The 19323-nt window shown below is 33.4% G+C and overlaps 2 protein-coding genes and 1 pseudogene across 4 annotated transcripts; 2 read left to right on the top strand and 1 right to left on the bottom strand.

Annotated features, from left to right (window-relative positions):
* The first annotated feature begins 406 nt into the window (after positions 1–406).
* Positions 407–948, top strand: LOC107629130 (zinc finger protein ZAT18 pseudogene; annotated as a pseudogene). Its single transcript, XR_015907591.1, has one exon. The product of XR_015907591.1 is annotated as a zinc finger protein ZAT18 pseudogene (transcript).
* Positions 949–3479: 2531 nt separating this feature from the next.
* On the top strand, positions 3480–7016 carry LOC107629129 (DNA-binding protein). 2 transcript variants are annotated; one of them, XM_016331831.3, is made up of 6 exons: positions 3480–3887; positions 4143–4234; positions 5078–6106; positions 6193–6258; positions 6349–6547; positions 6629–7016. In XM_016331831.3, the coding sequence occupies exons 2-6, from the start codon at positions 4232–4234 to the stop codon at positions 6679–6681; spliced, it is 1350 nt and encodes a 449-aa protein (XP_016187317.1). In that variant the 5' UTR covers positions 3480–3887; positions 4143–4231; the 3' UTR covers positions 6682–7016. The 2 variants fall into 2 exon arrangements, with proteins under 2 accessions (XP_016187317.1, XP_088366104.1); XM_088509978.1 differs by having other exon boundaries at positions 3482–3887; positions 5078–6105; positions 6186–6258; positions 6629–6972.
* A 447-nt stretch (positions 7017–7463) lies between these two features.
* On the bottom strand, positions 7464–10040 carry LOC107632348 (ras-related protein RABE1c-like). Its single transcript, XM_016336039.2, has 8 exons — positions 9708–10040; positions 9533–9605; positions 9358–9458; positions 8525–8590; positions 8313–8410; positions 8143–8205; positions 7959–8051; positions 7464–7748 (listed from the first exon to the last, which is right to left on the bottom strand). The coding sequence occupies exons 1-8, from the start codon at positions 9778–9780 to the stop codon at positions 7671–7673; spliced, it is 645 nt and encodes a 214-aa protein (XP_016191525.2). The 5' UTR covers positions 9781–10040; the 3' UTR covers positions 7464–7670.
* Between the last annotated feature and the right edge of the window lie 9283 nt (positions 10041–19323).

Below are 19323 nucleotides of genomic sequence, written 5' to 3' on the forward strand. Positions count from 1 at the left end.
TAAATAATAATATATACTATATCTAAATTTATTTTAAGAATATATGTTAAGAATAAGACTGGACACGTTGACACGTGATGGTATTTAGGTATGTTCAGGCGTGTCTGGAGAAGAATTTTTTATTTTTTATTAAGACATGGTTGGACACAGTAGACACGCATGTCGGATGAATGTTGATGAGTGTCGTGTCCGAAATGTGTCCGGCACGGACACGATTCCTTCGTTACAAAGAAAAAGCAATTAGTCCCATTCTTGTACTTCAACCGCGTTACTTAGTTTCCCACTACCAATCATTGCTTAATTACATACAAGTAATTAAACTAAAACTATAGTCTATAGTCAGTTGCTACTGTCATATATATATATATTAGAGCTCGGTGCAAAACCAAAATTCACACATAACTATCACCATAAAACATTACATTCCTTAACCTTATATTATACATGCAATAGTACCCCGTTGGTCTACTTAGACATGGTTAATTGCTTGATGTTACTAACAAAAGTTGGTGAGACCAAAACCAATAATAATCCATTGAAGGGTGGTGGCTTTAAGTGCAAGACATGTCATAGGAGGTTCCTATCTTTTCAAGCACTTGGAGGACACAGAGCGAGTCATAAGAAGCTTAAGCTCATGATGGGTGCAGATCTTTCGTGTCAATTACCATCAAGTTCTTCGTCATCATCGGGGAACATGATGACGAAGAACAAGATGCACTCCTGTTCTATTTGTGGGCTAGAGTTTGCGGTTGGACAAGCCCTTGGAGGACATATGAGAAAGCATAGAAATGGTGCCATGACCAAATCTAGTAGTGATGGTAGTATTAAAACTAGAAGGTTTAATTTGTGCTTAGACTTGAACCTCACGCCCTCTGAGAATGATCTCAAGCTTAACCTAAAGACTCCTATGTTGGATTGTTTTATTTGATTATTGGAGTATTTTCTTAATTTGAGGCAACTTCTAGTTGTAGTCTTTTATTTATTTATTTATTTTTTTCTGGAATTTAATTTTCTTATTAAGCATACTTTTTTTTTTTTTGACAACACACACTCACTTATTAAAGTTTTTTTTTTCTAAGCATGAAGGTTTTTTTTTTTGTTTCCACGGTATCTCCCAACCCAACAAATTAAGGACTAATTTGTCGCGGATCTGAGTTCCATTGAAGGGTTTGTTGCTGACTAATGAGTTGCTGCATGCATAAGACGGGATTCGAATCTCCGACATTTGCTTAAGCGGACGAGTGAGCTTACCCTCAACCAACCCAAGTTAATTAAGCATGAAGTTTTAGGTGGTGACAATCTAACCATAAAAAAATAAAATTGATGTTGTTCCTATAAAAAATAAGTTTTTATGGACAAAATTATAGAACTCTTGAAAAACTATTCAAAATTTTTAAATTATTTTTTTTAAATTGATCTAATGTTAATCTCAACTCTAATTTTATCCACCTCCAATAATTCTAAAAAAAGTATAGGTAACCAATAACTTTTTTAAACAATGTATGAAATATGAATTAATAAGATTAAAAGAATAAATTTAATTAATAATATTAAATTATGGTGTAGTGTATTTTTATTTAATTACAAACTTATAATCATCCCAACCCTTTCCAATAATAAAAGATAGTAACGAAGGAATCCATCAAATTCTATAGCTACTACCATAGCTAGCTATGAACCCTCGTAAACTCACTACTAGCCGCCACAACCTCTCCAAATTTATCTTTGTCTCTCTTCTTCATTAACTCATGCTGGAACACAGATTTCAACAAGAAGCTCGTAGTGCCAACCATATTTTCTGGTGAGAATGCTACCGCTGTTGTGGAAGAAAAATCTAACGTTTTCGATCTCCGCATTTGTACGCCTCCAATGATAATAATTAAGTCCCTTTTATTCTTCGGTGCAAGCTTTCCGAGCTTCCACAGGTTTGATCGTAGAGACTATTGAATAAATGAGGGACAAGTCTTGAATTCGGGTACAAACAAGGAGAGAGCAAAGGCAGGTGATGGGGCTGCTGCTGATGGAATTCTAGTGGGAGAGGTTTTAATTATTCAAATCACAAGACAATATTAATATTAGAATGTTGTAGCACTAATTTTGTACAATGTTTGTTACGTTGTTCCTTTGACTTGATGTTACTATGTTAGTTTTACTAATTCTTTAGATAATTGAAGCCTTTGAAGAGAGAGAGAGAGAAAGAGAAATACCATAGCTACTAAGTTTGATCGATTATAAAGAGAGAGCTTAATTTAATTATGGTTAGAAGTTGTGTAATACTAGAAAGAAAAAAAAAAGATAAAAAAAAGTGGTTGAGCATTAAAATATAAGAAGTCACCTAGATAAAGATGTTAAAAACGTCTTTTTTTAAAGATGTTTTTTTAAAAATTAAATTTTAACACATATAATCAATTAAATTGTATTATTTTTATTAAAATTAGACTGAACAAATCAGTTTAGCAAAAAAATTAATAAATTAAATTTTTAAACCGATATAAATTAATATTTTTTATAAAAATTACTATAATATCCCTATTATAAAACACAACTAAAATATCCTTATCATATATATATATATATATAATTTTGAAAACTTTAAATTCTAACCCTATAACGATAGAGAAGAAAAGAGTTAGAATTTAGAATTTTCAAAATTAATATATATATAATAAGAGTATTTTAGTCATTTTATATAATAGGGATATTGTAGTCATTTTTTATAAAAAATAATATTAATTTAGACGGATTCAAAATTTGATTCACTATTTTTCGGTCAAATTAATTTGTCTAATCTAATTTTGACAAAAATAACATAATTTAAGTAATTATATGTGTTAAATTTTAATTATTAAAAAATATCTTAAAAAAAAACGTTTTCTGCGTCTTTATGGGAGCATCCCCTAAAATATATGGGGTTAGATTAAGAGGTATCATTTAAAAATTTTAAATAATTTTATCATTTAAATTCATTTTTCACGAACATAATATTAAATTATTAATTTTATTTTTTGTGGATAGATTTATGAGCGTCTAAATCTTTTATAATAAAAAATAATTATTTACTTAAAAAATAATAAAACAAATGAAATAAAATGGTTAGCCCATGGTATAATTTTTAACAATTCATTTAGAAAATTTATTTTTTTAAATTATTTTTATCTTAAGTTTTAAATTTTAAATTTTTTAAAAATTAATTTAAAAAAACTATAATAGAAAATTAATTATTATTAACTAATTAAAAATTAATTTTTTATTTTTATTAATTTGTAGTCGTTTTTTACCGGCTGTTAATGTAAAAAATATTCATGTGAGTAGAGCAATAGATGAATTAGTTCTTCTATTCTTAATTCTTTTTCAAAAACTCAAACTAAAAGAAAAAAATTACAAATTTTTGAAGTACATTAACCTCTAAAATATGTTTGGAATTTGGGTAACAAAAATTAATAAAGTTTTTAGGTGGAATGATTTGTCACTACTTTTATGTGGTGATTGGTCAAGCAAGGTCCATTATTCTCATTATTCTATTCTTGGCATTGCAACTTGCATGCGTTGCATTTCCTCATACACCGAACCAATTGTATGTTGTTAAAGTTTCTCAGCCCATCCAACGGTCCAGATTCCATCTGAGGAAGACACGTGTCGAGAAACGAATGGGCGTAACCCTGAGTAGCGATCGGTTCAGGTTCACCCTATCCTGCAAGCCTACCAAGAGAAAGAAATCGAGTGCTCCACACACACCCTGTCCTATCATACGAACCTCTCTCTCTCTCTCTCTCTCTCTCTCTCTCTCTCTCTAATACCGTCGTAAAGGTCTTCCGATTAGGTTTCCGGGCACGGATCGTGGAACCTTCTCGAAGCTTCTTCCCTCTTACTGTTCCAATTTCGCAAAGGTAATCGCTTTCTTCTAATTCCTTTAGCTCGGTTATTTTATTTTGGCGCTGGTGAATTTATGGGAATTTTCGTTCTGTAATCAGCTTGATATGCAGTTTCGATTTTTTTTTTTTTCTTGAAAGAAAGATTAATGTAATGTGAGGCAGTAAAAATTAAAATTCATTATCAATTGGTTGTTTTTGAAACATTGAAGGATGTGTGTGAAGTGTGAACTATGTTACAGTATATTAAGGGGGTTTTTTCTCTTGTTGCAGGAGTTGTTTTGGTGATTGGGAACTGAGAAAATTTTCACTTGGAATCAGCAACAAATTTACAGTGGATTCACCTGCAAACCCAGAAGCAAATGGTATATATAATTTGTCAACTTTTTCTACTAGGATGAGTAAATTGTGCATTGTTCACTGCTTTTCCTTTTTGCTGAAGATTCTGTATTGTTATAATTGTTGTTCATTCGTAAGGAGCTTAATTTAGTCCCTCTTGCGAATGCACATTGGGTTTGTAGATAGATGTTGCACTTGCATGTTGCTTCTATTGTTTGGAAAATCAAGGAGCTTCTCATGCTTTCATATGATATTTTGGGCTCATTGCTTTTGGTTTGAAAGTTGAGACTGAGGATCTGTAAAAGTATAAAGCATCTGTAAACAAATGGAATGTGGGGAGCACAACAAAATCTGGGTGATAGGGATATCATTGTCTTATATATGTGATTAAATGAGTAAAGGGCTTATGATAGAAGACCTTAACATCAAAGGTTACTTCTGGATAAGCCAGATTGGTAGTCTCTATTATTGGGATAAGCCAAAGAGGATGATCTAAAAGAAAAGTTTCAAACCGCTATACGGTCTTACTTTTAGACTCAATTATATATGTTTGATTACGATTTGTGAAAATTTTATTTTGTATGAAACCAAATATATAATCAAAACATAAAAGGCTAAAACCTGCAGCATTTTTTCTATTGCCATGTCATTTGTCAGTTTGCATACATGTAACATTTCTAGTGAATAGCAACACTTTTCACTAAATTACTGTCTACCTGGTCATCTGACATAGTCTGGGATGTAATTAACCACCTTTATCCTGCTTAAATGTTATTGATTGAATTTGAATGAAACAAAGAAAGGCTGAAAATTGCTAAGATGTAAAGTTATAGTGAGTATTTTTTTTTTCTTTTCTTTTTTTTTTGCAGTCTTTTCAAAATAAGGGGTTTTGGACGGTAAAGGGTTCAGGACACATTAATGACAGAGAGACAACTTTTGATAATCCTTCCAAAGTTGAACCAAAACGACCTCATCAGTGGTTTGTTGATTCTGCTGAAGTGGATCTTTTTCCAAACAAGAAGCAAGCAGTAGAAGATGTAAATGGAAAATCAAGTTCAGGATTTTCAAATGTCAATTATCCTCCTTGGGACAACAGCTCTGGTTTTTCAGTATCAAATATTGTTGATCAGTTATTTGGGTCTGAAACCAGGCAGGTCAATGTCATTGAAAAGAATGTTTATGTTCCAGCTGGTAGCTCTAATGTCAGATCAAGGGCAATGACTAATCAGTATGGGGACAATTCCTCTATTGGCTTGTCTATCTCTCATTCAGTTGAAAATTCGGAAGCACCTCTAAATTATGGTGGAGTTAAAAAAGTTAAAGTAAGTCAGGTTAAGGATATTGATGGTGTACGACATCATCCTGAGGGACTTAATTACAATATGCAAAGCAATGGTGATCTACATCAGGTCTATGGTGGGGAAATTGATAAGGATGGTAATGTAACTTTAATGGGTCTTGCCTATAACGGAGGGGATGTTCATGTGAGATCTTCTGGTGCCCCCTATGGCAAAGGAGGTGACACAGGCATGTCATTTGGTACTGATTCCTATAGCAAAGATAACCCAAATGTGATTCCATTTGGCGGGTTCCCGGATGAACGGGGTATTATCCCTGCTGGTAGGCCTGCTGCAGATTATGGTCAATTATATAATCAATCTTCAGTCCATATTCCAGGAGCAGGTCATGAGAAAGAGTTGGATGCATCAAATCCTGGTGCAGTTGCAAATACTCCTCAAGTAGTAAAACAAAAGTCTGAAACTGTGTCCAAGAATAAACAAGAGTCCAAAGCAAACAAGAAAGAATCTCCAAACAGCTTCCCAACTAATGTCAGGAGCTTGATATCTACTGGTATGCTGGATGGTGTTCCTGTAAAGTATGTGTCGGCGGCCCGTGAGGTAAAAGATAGTATTTATTGTTAATGTTTACCATTTTAGTTTAAAGTTCTTTCTAATAAGTTTATGGTTAAATATTACGGATGAAGGAACTTCGTGGAATTATAAAAGGATCTGGCTATCTTTGTGGGTGTAAGAAATGCAACTATTCGAAGGTTTGTAATCCATCCTGATTAAGCACCTCAGTGACCGTTTTCCGTTTCATAAAAGCCATTGACTGACCTGCTGATGTTTTATCATATCAGGCTCTGAATGCATATGAGTTTGAGAGACATGCTAATTGCAAATCAAAACATCCAAACAATCACATTTATTTTGATAATGGGAAGACCATTTATCAAATAGTACAGGAATTGAAGAGTACCCCTGAAAGTATGTTGTTTGATACAATTCAAACTGTCTTTGGTGCACCAATTAATCAGAAAGCATTTCGCTATTGGAAAGGTAAATGAATTTCTCTCTCAAGTCTTACTGTTTCTGGTTGTTTGGTATGTCACTCATCCAATTCTTTCAACTCCGCTTCAGAATCTTACCAAGCAGCAACGCGTGAGCTTCAGCGCATTTATGGAAAAGAATAACGTACAAATCTAACTCCCGACGCCTTTGTGAAAATGCAACCTAGTTTAGAACTCGTGTGCAGAATAATGTCTTCATTTTTAGTATCTTTCATTCTATGACTCGGCAAACTTCAGTAAACTATGGACCCTTGTGGCCTTGCTTAGTATATTGGAAGCTTCATTTTAGCATTTTAACAGATCAAAAGAATTAGGTGCTTTGGACAGAATTATATGTGGCATTATCGTGAAAGCCAAGGTTAATGTTGATTAGTAATTTAAAGGAGCAAGACTTCTGGACTCGTTAATGTTTCAGATTAATCTCTTTACGCAAGGTAAAGCCATTTTGCTTCGAGCCAGTACAAGAAAGAGGTCATTTCAGTTGAGTACGTTAATTTTTAGATTAATATGTAATTGGCCCGTGGAGTGCCTTTGATAGTTTGAACTTTGGAGTGAAAATGTACACATCAAACAAACCAAAAAACTTAAATGATTTTAAGTGGTATTTTTCTCACTTTTCGGCCTTTAAACAAAGCATCCAAAATCTTAAATTATTAGTAACTCCGATCTTGAGCATTAAAACCAAAATATAATTCTATCATCTTTTTTTTGTCAACTTTGAGTAGTTGTAGATATTAGGCATGCCATGGTTCCAAGTTCTCATATAATTTTGCGTTGGGTTTCATGTTCTTCTGTCTGTATTACTTTTACGTTTCCAAATGTTATAAGCGCTTTTTTTTATTCCCTTAATTTGCAATTTGATCTGAAGTCCCGAATAAATAAAAACATGGGCACTTAGATATGAATTCACCATAATCAAATCTAGTTTTGGATTAATATAACTTGTTAAAAAATTCAGAAACTACACCACGCGCAAAATTTATAAAGAATGGCACCTTGAAAATGTTAAGCATTAATCAGCTTCATGTTTATCATGCATATATTTTTCTTTTTCTTTCGTCCTTCTTGCTCTTGGACAAGTAAACTTGCTTCCAATCAGTAAAATTAGGCCTTCAACCACAACAACCTGATTTTTGTGCAGCCTCCCCAGCTCCGGCTCCCTGGTCTGTGTTGATTTTGATCGCTGCAGGCTGCAATGAACAATTCAGAAGAGGTTTCAGGGCAGTCGAATACCGAGTTTAACTTGTTAGATGATGCACCAAGATAATCCAGCGGTATAGCTTTGTTAAAAGTAATCGATGTAAAGTTGTGCTAAGATCTAATACCATTAGATTTGGATTATCTTAATGCATAAGGTACCAAAACTCGCATATTGAGCTCTTGGGAAGAAGTTCAAATACCTCTGCCTTGTTATCACTATCAGCAAGCCTTTGTTTTATATCCCTTGCTATTGAGAAGAAAACTTCCTCCACATTAAAATTTGTCTTTGCACTCTGCAACAGGAACATTTTCCATGAGCACAAGAAGATAAAAAACATTTGGGAAGTTTATTTCCACATTCTAATAGTATATAACATCACTTACAGTTTCAAAGAATTTGATCCCATACTCATCAGCAAGTTCTTGGCCCTTGGATGTCGGCACGGCCTAAAATGAAAGGCGTAGATATATATAATCAATCACATATATACATACATCGGGGTGTTACTAAGAATTTAAGATTTAAACAAAACAGAAACAGGAAACTTGCCTACCCTTTTACTTTCATCCATGTCAGCTTTGTTCCCTACCAGTATCTTGTTAACATTGTCTGAAGCATGTTGCTCAATGTTGCGAATCCAATTCCTGATATCTGAAATCAGCAGAAGCTGGTGAACATTCCAGATGGAAAGGCCAAACAAGTTTAAAGAGATTTTGCATGGATATGCTTATTTCAAATTCAAGCAACAACAGCTGGGAACTTTACTGTTAAATGATGCTTCGTCTGTAACGTCATAGACTAGTAATATTCCCATTGCACCGCGATAGTAAGCTGCGAAAATTAAAGAAAAACATGATTTCAAGAAGAGATATAAGAACAAAACAACAATACTACATGTACGCCAAAACTAAGGTAGCGTTTGTTTTGAGGTACTGAGACAGAGACTGAGAGACTGAGACTTAGTATCATGTTTGTTGGTTCAGAGACTGATACTAAAATTTCTGTCTTTGTCCCCAAAATTTCAGTATTTCAGTACCTCCAAAAAGTGGGGACACAGAGGACTTAAATTTTTAGAAATGGAGACTGAAACTTTAATAACATTTTATACCTAAAATACCTTCATTTCAATTAATTAATTCTAATTTTACCTTTTGTACAAATTAAATTAGAATTTCATTATTATTTCAATTTCTGTCTCCCACTTTACACCAAACAGAATACTGATATTTATTTCTCTTGTCTTTCCGTCTCAGTCTTTCTGTCTCTATCTCTCCACCAAACGCTACCTAAAGGAACTTCCAGTAATCAAATAAAGGATCACTAATATCTTTAAGATGCACAATACTACATGTGGCCACCTGTATAAATAACATGTTGAAATACAAAATATACATTGAAAATAAGTGAAACAACATATGTATTTATACACAAATACATAGTATCTGATTCAATGGCTAATTTTTTTACCTACACATAGCATTTTTGCTTTACGATTTACATCAATAATTTGCTCAAACATATGTAAGAGATCGAAAAAATTTGAATGTGTGACATATAAGCATGATAAAATCAATATGATAGTAGCTAAATAAGCTTACCAGTTGTAATTGTTCGAAACCGCTCCTGACCTGCAGTATCCCAAATTTGGAGCTTGATCCGTTTGCCATCGAGCTCAATCGTTCTTATCTTAAAATCAATACTGCATTTGAAGGGTAGGCATTGTGAATTTGTGATCTGAGCAACACTTTGCAAACTCAAATTGCAAAAACTTACCCTATGGTTGTGATGAAACTAGTGGTGAAAGAACCATCAGAGAATCGTAGAAGGATGCAACTTTTACCAACACCTGCCATAAACACCAACCCCAGCTACATTTTACACAATTCGAAGGAGAAGCTGAATTTAATAACATAAATCATGAAAAACAAGGCATTGAAAATAAACTTACCACTATCGCCGATCAAGAGAAGCTTTATGAGATAATCGTAATCGGCACGAGCCCTTGCCGGTGGAGCAGCCATCTAATAATAATTTCAATTCTTCTTTTTTAATTATTATTATTATTATTGTTATTATTATTATTGTTATTAATCTAATTTATTATAAGTATTATCGGAAAACCGAAATGAATCTATTGCAAGTTGCAACGCAACAGTGGCGAAAGTTTTGTCCCTTCGGAGAGAGAGAGAGAGAGAGTGGAGTGAGCAAAGGCAGATGGTGATTTTTTTAGACAGACAAAAGGAGAGGTGGCTTTGTTTTTGTGTCATTATTATTATTGTTTTGTTTTAGGAAACAAAAAACCAAAAAACATGCTTTTAGGATTTTGACCAAACAGACAAGGTGGCTGTGTTTACAACCTTGTACTTTCAACCTGCCTCCGTCTATTTCTCTCTTCTCATCTCTTTATTTTCTTCTTTTTTTTTTTTACCAATAATAATAAAATCAATGCATAATAAGATGAAATTTTCACATGAAAAATACCACAGTAACACTAACTGCTCACAGATTTTTTTAAATGAATAACTTAATTCTTTTATTTACTGAAATATATAATTTATAAAATATTTACGAATTTGTGTGGTTTTACTTATTTCGTTTATACTTTAAACGAATTGATTTTAAGTGAGATAAGACACGTATATAATTACACGTATCACATGTGTAAATGTGTTGTGATACGTTACTTAAACGAGATAAACTTAAGCGTCACCTATATAAAGACTTGATAGCAGTGTCTTAAAATGTCATTTTCATAGCTTTTTACACTTTTTTTTCTCATACTTAGTTTTTTTTATTATTATTGAGGAACTTGGACATTATTGCGCGCGTATATGCACAAGATGACGATATCAACCACCTGAACGCAACGTAGCATATCGCGAGAATGTCAGGTTAGTGTTGTTATTTTTCCTTTTAAATAAAGAAGCATATAATTATAGTTAGGGTATTTTTATAGATTTAATTGGTTATATACTTATATATGAGTAGGAAGAAGATTCCGAACGGGTCCATCTACAAGAATCTTTGGTATAAACTCTTTTTCATCCTTAGAAGAACCACTTTCATTATTATCGACAATATATTTTTTATCTGACTCCTCACTGTCCACGTCCATGTCTCTTATTGGACTAGCGCAGTGCATAAGTAGTGGTATAAGAGGTGGAGGTCATCTTGGGACAAAATTCAAGCACCCATAACCACTACGACCCACGTCACTAACCTCCACAGAAAACTCCATCACTTGTTGGGCCATAATTATCCCGTAGACATCAAACATTAGGCATACATGTTCATCGCCAATACGGGTGGAAACAAGCCAAGTCAGGCTAGACTTCACCCTTAACAGGTCAGACCTGTAATGTATTTAACTGGCTTGAGCCTAACCTATAATCTATTATAGGCTTTATTTTATTAAGTTTGGTCTGTTATTAAACTTGGCTTGACATAAAACCTGATAAAAAGTCTCATATATATAATTTTGTATCAAAATAAAATATATTTAAAAAATTAATTTTTTTAAAAAAATTATATACAATATACTCAATTCAATTCTTATAATAATATCTAAACTTTAAAGTATTTAAAATATGACACAAATATCTATAATAAAGTATAACAAATATAAAATTTTTAATAACTATTTTAACTATACAATTTTTTTTTTATATTTATTTATATTTTAACAGACTCAGACAGGCTTATTAGGCTATTTTGTGAACCTAGACATGCCTATTAATAGAATCAGGCTTTTAAAATCAGCTTGAACCTGAAACTATTTTATGACAGGCCAAATGCAGGCCACCTGACCTATTTTCACTCCTAATCGCCATCAAGTCAAAAAACACGAAATCGAAATACTTGATTTTTCATATGTGCTAACAACCTATACCCAACTCTTCCAACCTCATTTGTCCCATTAACACCGATGCTCGTCAATATTAAACTCTTCAACTCAAAAACTTAATCTTCGAGTGCGCAAAAGAATAGGACTATCACACGTCTCAAACACAACCTCATCGTCATTATTTCTCATGTGACAACTAGGATATACACTTACAAAAATATATTCACTACCACTAGACATTTTTACTAAACTTATCAAAAGAACGTAGAAAAAGAAGTGATATGTTTGCGAATAAGGCTAATACTTACATATTCTTTTGTAGCTGGTTGAAATTTATCGTGCTATATTTCATTTAAAGTATAAACGAAATAATTATCCTTTTATCTCTTTTACACTGTTAACAAATTGACTTTGAATGTGTAAATAATATATGTGTAGTCCGCTGTCTTTCACGTATCATGTTTATATCCGTGATACTTATTTAAAAAAATATGTCCTATCTCATTTACAGTATAAATGAGATATATAAAAATACATAAATTTATAAATTATTTATAAATTACCTATTTCAATAAATAAAAAAATTAAATTATTTATTTAAAAAAATTTGCTGTTCACTCGTACCTAGACTTGGTCGCTTTTTAATTTACATATGGATGCATAAAAGGTGCTAGACGCTGATATGGGAGAGGGGTGTGCTAAACATTTTTGTGGTGTCAGTGGAGGAACTAATCGGACCCTGCGAGTTGGGATGGAGGAGCAACTCGGACCCTGCGATATGCGAAAGCCACATGGACCGTCCAATTTGCGTTTAACCAAACGCACGGTCCGATTTCCTCTCACTTGGACACGCGTCGCGCAGGGTTGGCTCGGAGAAGCGGTGCCCTGAAACCAAACGAAGACCAATTTATCTATTCTCACCATCCGAATTAACTCATTCTCACATTTCACTTTCAACATCACTCCCACCTTCTTCTTCTTCCTTTCACCATAGTTCTGAAAGCTACTTGCTTGAAGAAAGAAGAACATGCCAAAAAAAATAAAATTAAAGATGTTGATCGACCTGAGCTTCATATTATTCATTATCTTAGTCATTCTGATTATGTAAGTGTTATTTTTAAATTTTATAAATTTTTTATATTTATAATTATTATTGTTAGAAATATAATTTATTATGATTATTGTTAGAAATGCAAGTTAGGAATATAAATAGAATGATTATTAGGATATCTCCGTATTTGTTAGATATTTTTGAAAATTTTTCTGAAATTTTTTTTCTAATTTTTTATTATAAATATTAATATTAGAAAATTTGTTATTATTATTATGCTTGCTGGTTTCTTATTTCAAAAATGTAAACAGAACCGAACGGTAGTTAATTTTTTTTTAGAGAGAATGTAATTTTTTTTTATTTTTTATTAAATTTTATTATTATTATAATTGGAAAGAACGTGTAAACTTTTTAAAAATTTTTAAATTTTTTTTACTATAACTGTTATGGATGAAGTTAAACGTTTTTGTTATCGTGAGAAATTGTTAGTACTTACTGAATGATTAGTGGAATTATTTTTATTAAAGCACGTTAGGTTTTATTATGATGATATTTAAATTTTGTTAATTGTAATCATCATTATTAGCAAGTTAATTGTTCTTACCGTTGTTAGAAAATAAAGGATACCGGTTAGTAATATTTTTTGATAGTTGAGGAAATAATGTTTCAATGATAGTAAATCAGTAATTACTATTAGATATTATGGTAGATGTTGTAACTTCAGAATTTTGATTAGGAATATTTGCATTGATAATTATTTTCATTAGTTGTTAGTTATGGATAAAATTAAGGTTTAATAATTAATTTTAGAAGTAAGAATAATTAGAGTTAAAAGGATTTAGTAAAATGATTCATGATAGTCATATAGTAATTGTTAATGAGCTGACTACGAATTTGTTATCTTTTTTGTAGAAATTAAGAATGTTGACTTGTAATCACCCAGTTCCTCCGGATTGGTACAACGATAGGGTGGAGGACCTTTTACGACTTACCGGTTTTTATCATGCATCGCAGATTGGGGTAGTGCAGTGTCAGAAAGCATTGGTGAATGCTCTGATCGAATGTTGGCACCCAGAAACACATACGTTTCACCTTCCCATTGGTGAATGTGCCATGACTCTTGAAGATGTGGCTCTAATTCTTGGTCTTCCCACAGATGGTCTTCCAGTCACAGGGATGACAATGAGTAGTTTTGAAGCATTGGAGGCGGAGTGTTTGATTCAATTTGGAGTTGTACCGCGTAAGTCGGACTGTAGACGTAGCTGCATAAAACTTACCTGGTTGCAGGATCTAAAAGAAAATTTAGAGTTGACTGATGATATCAGTATACAGAGGTATGTGAGGTGCCATATTATGTTGCTGGTTGGGACGATCTTGTTTGGGGATAAGTCTCGGACAGGTGTGCACTGGAAATTTCTACCCTTGCTACGTGATTTTGTTAGTATTGGACAGTATAGTTGGGGAGCGGCATGCCTAGCACACCTCTACAGGGCGTTATGCAGGGCATCTCGTTTTAACTGCAAGGAAATAGATGGTCCACTAACACTTCTACTCGGTTGGGCTTGGATCCGGCTGCCATATCTATCGCCGCTACCTAGGGAACCCCGCAGTTTTTCGCTAGCAAACAGGTAATAATTTGTTACAATGTACTCGTATCTTGATATTTAAGATTCAGTTAATGCTAGTTGAGCTAATTGAATATATCATATTAGGTGGCGTAACTGGGAGCGTGGTGACCGACGATATAGATATCTGAAGTTAGCTCACTTTAGGAAGGCTTGATGAACTTCGGGAAGGGCAGGTGTGTTTTAATTAAAGAAGTATTAGTTTCCGGTTTAGGGTCTGAGACATAATTATAAAGCATTGTTATTGTTATTGGTATTGTGGATTGTGATCATGAGGTTCGTTTATTTTTTCCAGTTTGTTTGGGTTGCTTATGTTGTGGATCGCGTGGATCCGAACATCATTCCTGCTGAAATCTATATGCAGTCGGTTGTCTGGAGCGCTACAGTTCCGTTGGTATCATTTGAATGTATCGAGTGGCATGCTACCGATAGGTTTAGGCGACAGTTTGGTTTTGTTCAGGGAGTACCTAATCAGGAGCGGAATCTAGACAAGGCGCATGGAGAAGTCATGACTGGTCCCAAGAATCTTAACTGGGCCACGACACCGAGTCATTCAATTTGGGTGATGCACTGGTCAAACAGGTATAACTACGTTCTATCTGAGCTTCTCATGCCTTCACAGCATCCATTAGATAGTTACATGTATTGGTACCGATCAAAATTTGGGGACCACTTGAACTTGTCAAATCTTGTGGGTCAAGAGAATGATGAAGGTAATCAGGATATGGATGAGGGTAATCAGGATATGGATGATGACAATGAAGAACAAGAGCCACATTCGCCGCATATATTACCTCCAAACCCGATTCCAGAAGAACAACCTCAGTCCTCAAGCCAGTATGTAACTCAGACACAGTTCCCCCCATCATTTCCAATAAGTCAACAATATTGGGGTACCTCACAGTTTGAAACAGGAGAAGGAGGTTCTTTTAGCCAGTTGCTTGGGTTCATGGCTGCATATGCCGGACTATCACAATATGGCCATCAGCCTGAGTTCATGGCAGGTAGGTATTCGTTGGATGCGAGGTACCTGGGCCATACCTCATCGGTTGCTTCTGGGGGGTTTGTATCGGTTGACTCTAGCAGGAGTGACGGTGGACGCGGAGCTTTTTATAGTCAGAATCCTAACCGTATTTCCATGGGACTCATTGAGAAAAATGCTAACACACTTGAGAAAGAGACCGATGCGTATCTAGTAGATGACCCGGATGACGAGGACGATCATGAGGAGGATGAAATAGTGGACGAATAAAAAAAAAAACAAATACGACGTCTTACGTACCTGCAGTCATATATTCCGGAAACTACGGAACATGCATGTCTTCCAAGTCCAAAACTTGCAGGAATGATGGCTCCTCAAACGGCACTTCGTTTGCAAGTGCATTTGCCACCTCTGTCACATCTGGAGCCGTATTTCCATCACCTTGATCTTCATCTCCATCTGGACCAACAAACTCGTAGTTACTTTCGAACTCTTCTTCACTGTCACTATTATAATCTTCCCGTAGAATATTCCGGTCGGCCTCAGATTGTTCAAACTCAACATACAACTCGATGAACGAGATCTGAGCCCGGTTTTCAATATACATTGAGAGCATCTCTTGCATGCTCGCTTCGTCCGTCACATATTTGGTTTGAAACTGGACGAATCCACCAAACACCTGTACGGGATATCTGTAGAGAATACAGGATATCTTTCTTGCCCTCTCAGAATCAATCTTTTCACAGATCACACTTTTGAGCTCTTCAAATGAGATGATAAAAGGAATAACAACATCTAGCGAATTTTCACAAATAAATTTTACTCCTTCAGATGTTTGTAGTAAAATCTGACCAAAATAATACACTTTTAGTAACACTCTATCACTCATTTCTGTGAATCACCAAAAAAAGCATAGAAATAGCTACTAGATTTTCAACTTTAAAACAGCAAGTAATAAAGAAACGAGAAAGAAGAAACAGAAGACGCAGCCGTTCAAGTTCGGGAAGAAGACGCGAATAATTGATGAGTTCACTTCCCACTTTTATATAGACCACTTAAACGAACTCGCACCCTTCGACTAGGTTAACATGATTAAAAAAATATTAAGAAATGAAATCGGACCATGCGATTTCAGCTCTCAGTTCACCAAAACAATTTCCATATGCACTCAAAACGGAGGGTCCGAGTTCTTTTCAAAATCAAAGCATGGAACTCAGACCATGCGACTTGTACTACATTGCATATTAAAAAACCACGTTAAGGTAACATGGAGGGTCTGATTTAGAGCACCCCAAATTTTATTTCTCATTAGCATACAAATCGGACCGTGCGATTTGATATGCAAAATTCATAAACAAAGAAAACGCACGGTCCGAGTTCTTCTCCGTGACACTGCCAAAAAGCTGTCCCACATATACGTCTAGTCCCCCATGCTTCCATATCCAAGAAAAGCACACATATAGGTTCGATTTCGATAAAATTGAGCCAGACTTGGTAATTATGATTTGAGGCTATTTAAAAAAAAAATAGAAAAAAATTGTGTGTAATTTATCATTATGAATAATTGGTGTGTTTTTTTTATATGGATTTATTTTTTTTAATTTTAAGTAACAAATCGGACCCTCATATTTAAAGAAATAGAGAAATCTAAGGGTTAGATTTTATAGTGCACAAATCAAAAGGTTCGATTTATGTTAAAATAAATTTTTTTTTCTATGATGAAGCAAATCGAAAAGTCCGATTTAAACCTTTAAAAATTTTTTAAAATTAAAATACAAATCAAAATACAAATCCTTAGATTTGTATAGTTAAAAAAATTTAAAATAATCTCAAATTTGAGTATTTAATAAAAAAATAAAAGTCACAAATCTGATTCTTAGATTTGTGTTCTCCTTATAAAAAAAATACATAAAACTGTCCACATTATTTAAAACGACATTAGGAGTCCAATAACAAAAATAAAAAACGACGATTTGATATACTCGGAGCTAAAAAATAAATTGATAAAATCACAAATGAATATATTTTAATCAACTTGGGTCAAATTAAAGTAGTTAGCTAATTTATTTATTTAAACAATAATTAAAATTTTAAATTTTATTTTGTATATATATTAATTTATTGATTAATAACAAATTTTTAAATAAAATATAAATTTAGAATAAACTGATCTTTATATTATCAAATTAGAGGACCATGAGGAATTAAAATTAAAAGACAAAAATGTATATATTCTTTTGAGTTCCACGCCCTTTAGCAGGAGGAAACTTAGGGGGTAAGTATTCATTTGGTTCACGCAGCATTTACTTTGTTCGTGCATGTCCCAAACGTTGTTGGAATTGGGTCGATTTTGTTTGCAGCATATTTTTGGTAGCAAATGTGTGATTTGTTTACTTTTTCATAAGCTGATGAGTGATGATGGTGGTTCTTCTGAATGCAAAGGTAACTAGAATTGAAAGCCACGTATCTATTGGCAATTATTTTTTACAAACAAATAAATGAAATTTTCGTTTGTGCTTCCCACATGCTGATGTGCATATTCATATTAAAGTTTAGATTATATTATTCCTATTACCGGATTATCCTATGTATGTATGTACAATTGACTCAATTAAAGGCTCACCCAACTGATGTGTGCCACGTGCCATGTGCGAATGATAGAGCATTTTTGTCTCTAATAATAATATTAGAACATAGCATTAGTTAATTATTTTGTTTTTGTAAAGAAAACAGTAAAAACAAACAAGGGTCTTCTTCAAAGATTAATAACGTCGTAAAATTGCTAGGCCAAGTATATTCTTCTAAAAAAGAAAAAGTTTGATGAAAAGTAGGATCCTTATTCTTTAGGCTCATCCACATTCAACAATATAATAATTAATTAATTAAGAATTCGTATAATATAATTAAAAAGATGCCAAAATTAAAGGTATAATATATAATATGTGAAAACATAATGAATGGGGCCAGAGCATAATGTAGTAATAATAATGCTCAAGGTATATGCCGAAGAAGATCCTTTGTTCTTTGCCCCCACCATAACCAAAAAGGAATGCTTTTTCTATTCTTTATAGCTCACAAAACTCACCCTCCCATCGATCTTCTCTTTCAGCTTAAGGTGTATGTTCTTCATCAATTGCAATTGAAATTCGGGTTATGATGATGGCAACAAGCACTTGCAACTTGGAGCATAACGATGGTGATGATGATGATGAAGAAGACACGAAGTAGTTCTGCTTCTCTGTTGATCAAGTAACCAATGATTACTATTGAATATCATTTGGGCAACTGAATATCCTTTGGCACCAAACACATACATATACATCATCCTTGCTCCTCTCTATACCCTTTTCATTTTCACAACAAATAATACTATACAAGGTTTATTTATATTTTCTATATTAGGCAAGTTTATTATGGTTGCTTAGTACTAGTTATTAATATTATTCTATGCCTTTCATGTTATATTGGACACCAATTTAATTTGCAGTGATATGATCATTTTTGCTTTCGGTTCCTTTTTCTCTTTTTTTTTAGGCTAATTATATTTTTTGCCATTTGAAAAGCTAACCCCGGAAACAATGTGTTTATATGGCATATTCTTAAGTCTATGACCCTCTTCTTCGGTAATAACGTGTTGTATGTGATTATAATTGTCATTTGATTTCGTTGTCAACCGTCTCATCTTGAGAAGAATTATTGGCATATAGTCATATACTGAATTCTTCAGCTTACTTTTCGAGGATTATTGTATGCGGATTGGAGATATGAGATCTCAATATTAAATTAACTATTAAGTATGATTTTATACATTGAAATGTTATCAGGCAAATTAAAACGGGATAATTAAGCTTTCTCCTTCTTTAATTACCCATATCATCCAATGACCAATAGTAAGCTACACAAATAAATAGCAAATAAAAAAGGTTATAGAACAGAAGTTACGTAACGAGTTTAGAGAAAAATTTATTGAACTGCGTTAAGGTGATAATGATACATCTTCATAATGTGTACAATAAATTTTAAATTTGGTCTAATACAAGAAAATAAAAATTCAAATAGTTA

This window comes from Arachis ipaensis, chromosome B3 (assembly GCF_059453495.1).
Source record: "Arachis ipaensis isolate K30076 ecotype BB chromosome B3, ASM5945349v1, whole genome shotgun sequence".
NCBI classification, from domain to species: Eukaryota; Viridiplantae; Streptophyta; class Magnoliopsida; order Fabales; family Fabaceae; genus Arachis; species Arachis ipaensis.

Excerpts from the sequence above, each read along its gene's own strand:
- LOC107629129 (XM_088509978.1), top strand. Across the intron at positions 6,106-6,185 it reads TATGTGTCGGCGGCCCGTGA|GATGAAGGAACTTCGTGGAA; the intron begins GGTAAAAGATAG and ends TTAAATATTACG. Across the intron at positions 6,548-6,628 it reads AGCATTTCGCTATTGGAAAG|AATCTTACCAAGCAGCAACG; the intron begins GTAAATGAATTT and ends ACTCCGCTTCAG.
- LOC107632348 (XM_016336039.2), bottom strand. The coding sequence starts at position 9,780 with ATGGCTGCTCCACCGGCAAGGGCTCGTGCCGATTACGATTATCTCATA. Across the intron at positions 8,591-9,357 it reads GTTTCGAACAATTACAACTG|CTTACTATCGCGGTGCAATG; the intron begins GTAAGCTTATTT and ends TAATTTTCGCAG. Across the intron at positions 7,749-7,958 it reads ATAGTGATAACAAGGCAGAG|CCTGCAGCGATCAAAATCAA; the intron begins GTATTTGAACTT and ends TGTTCATTGCAG.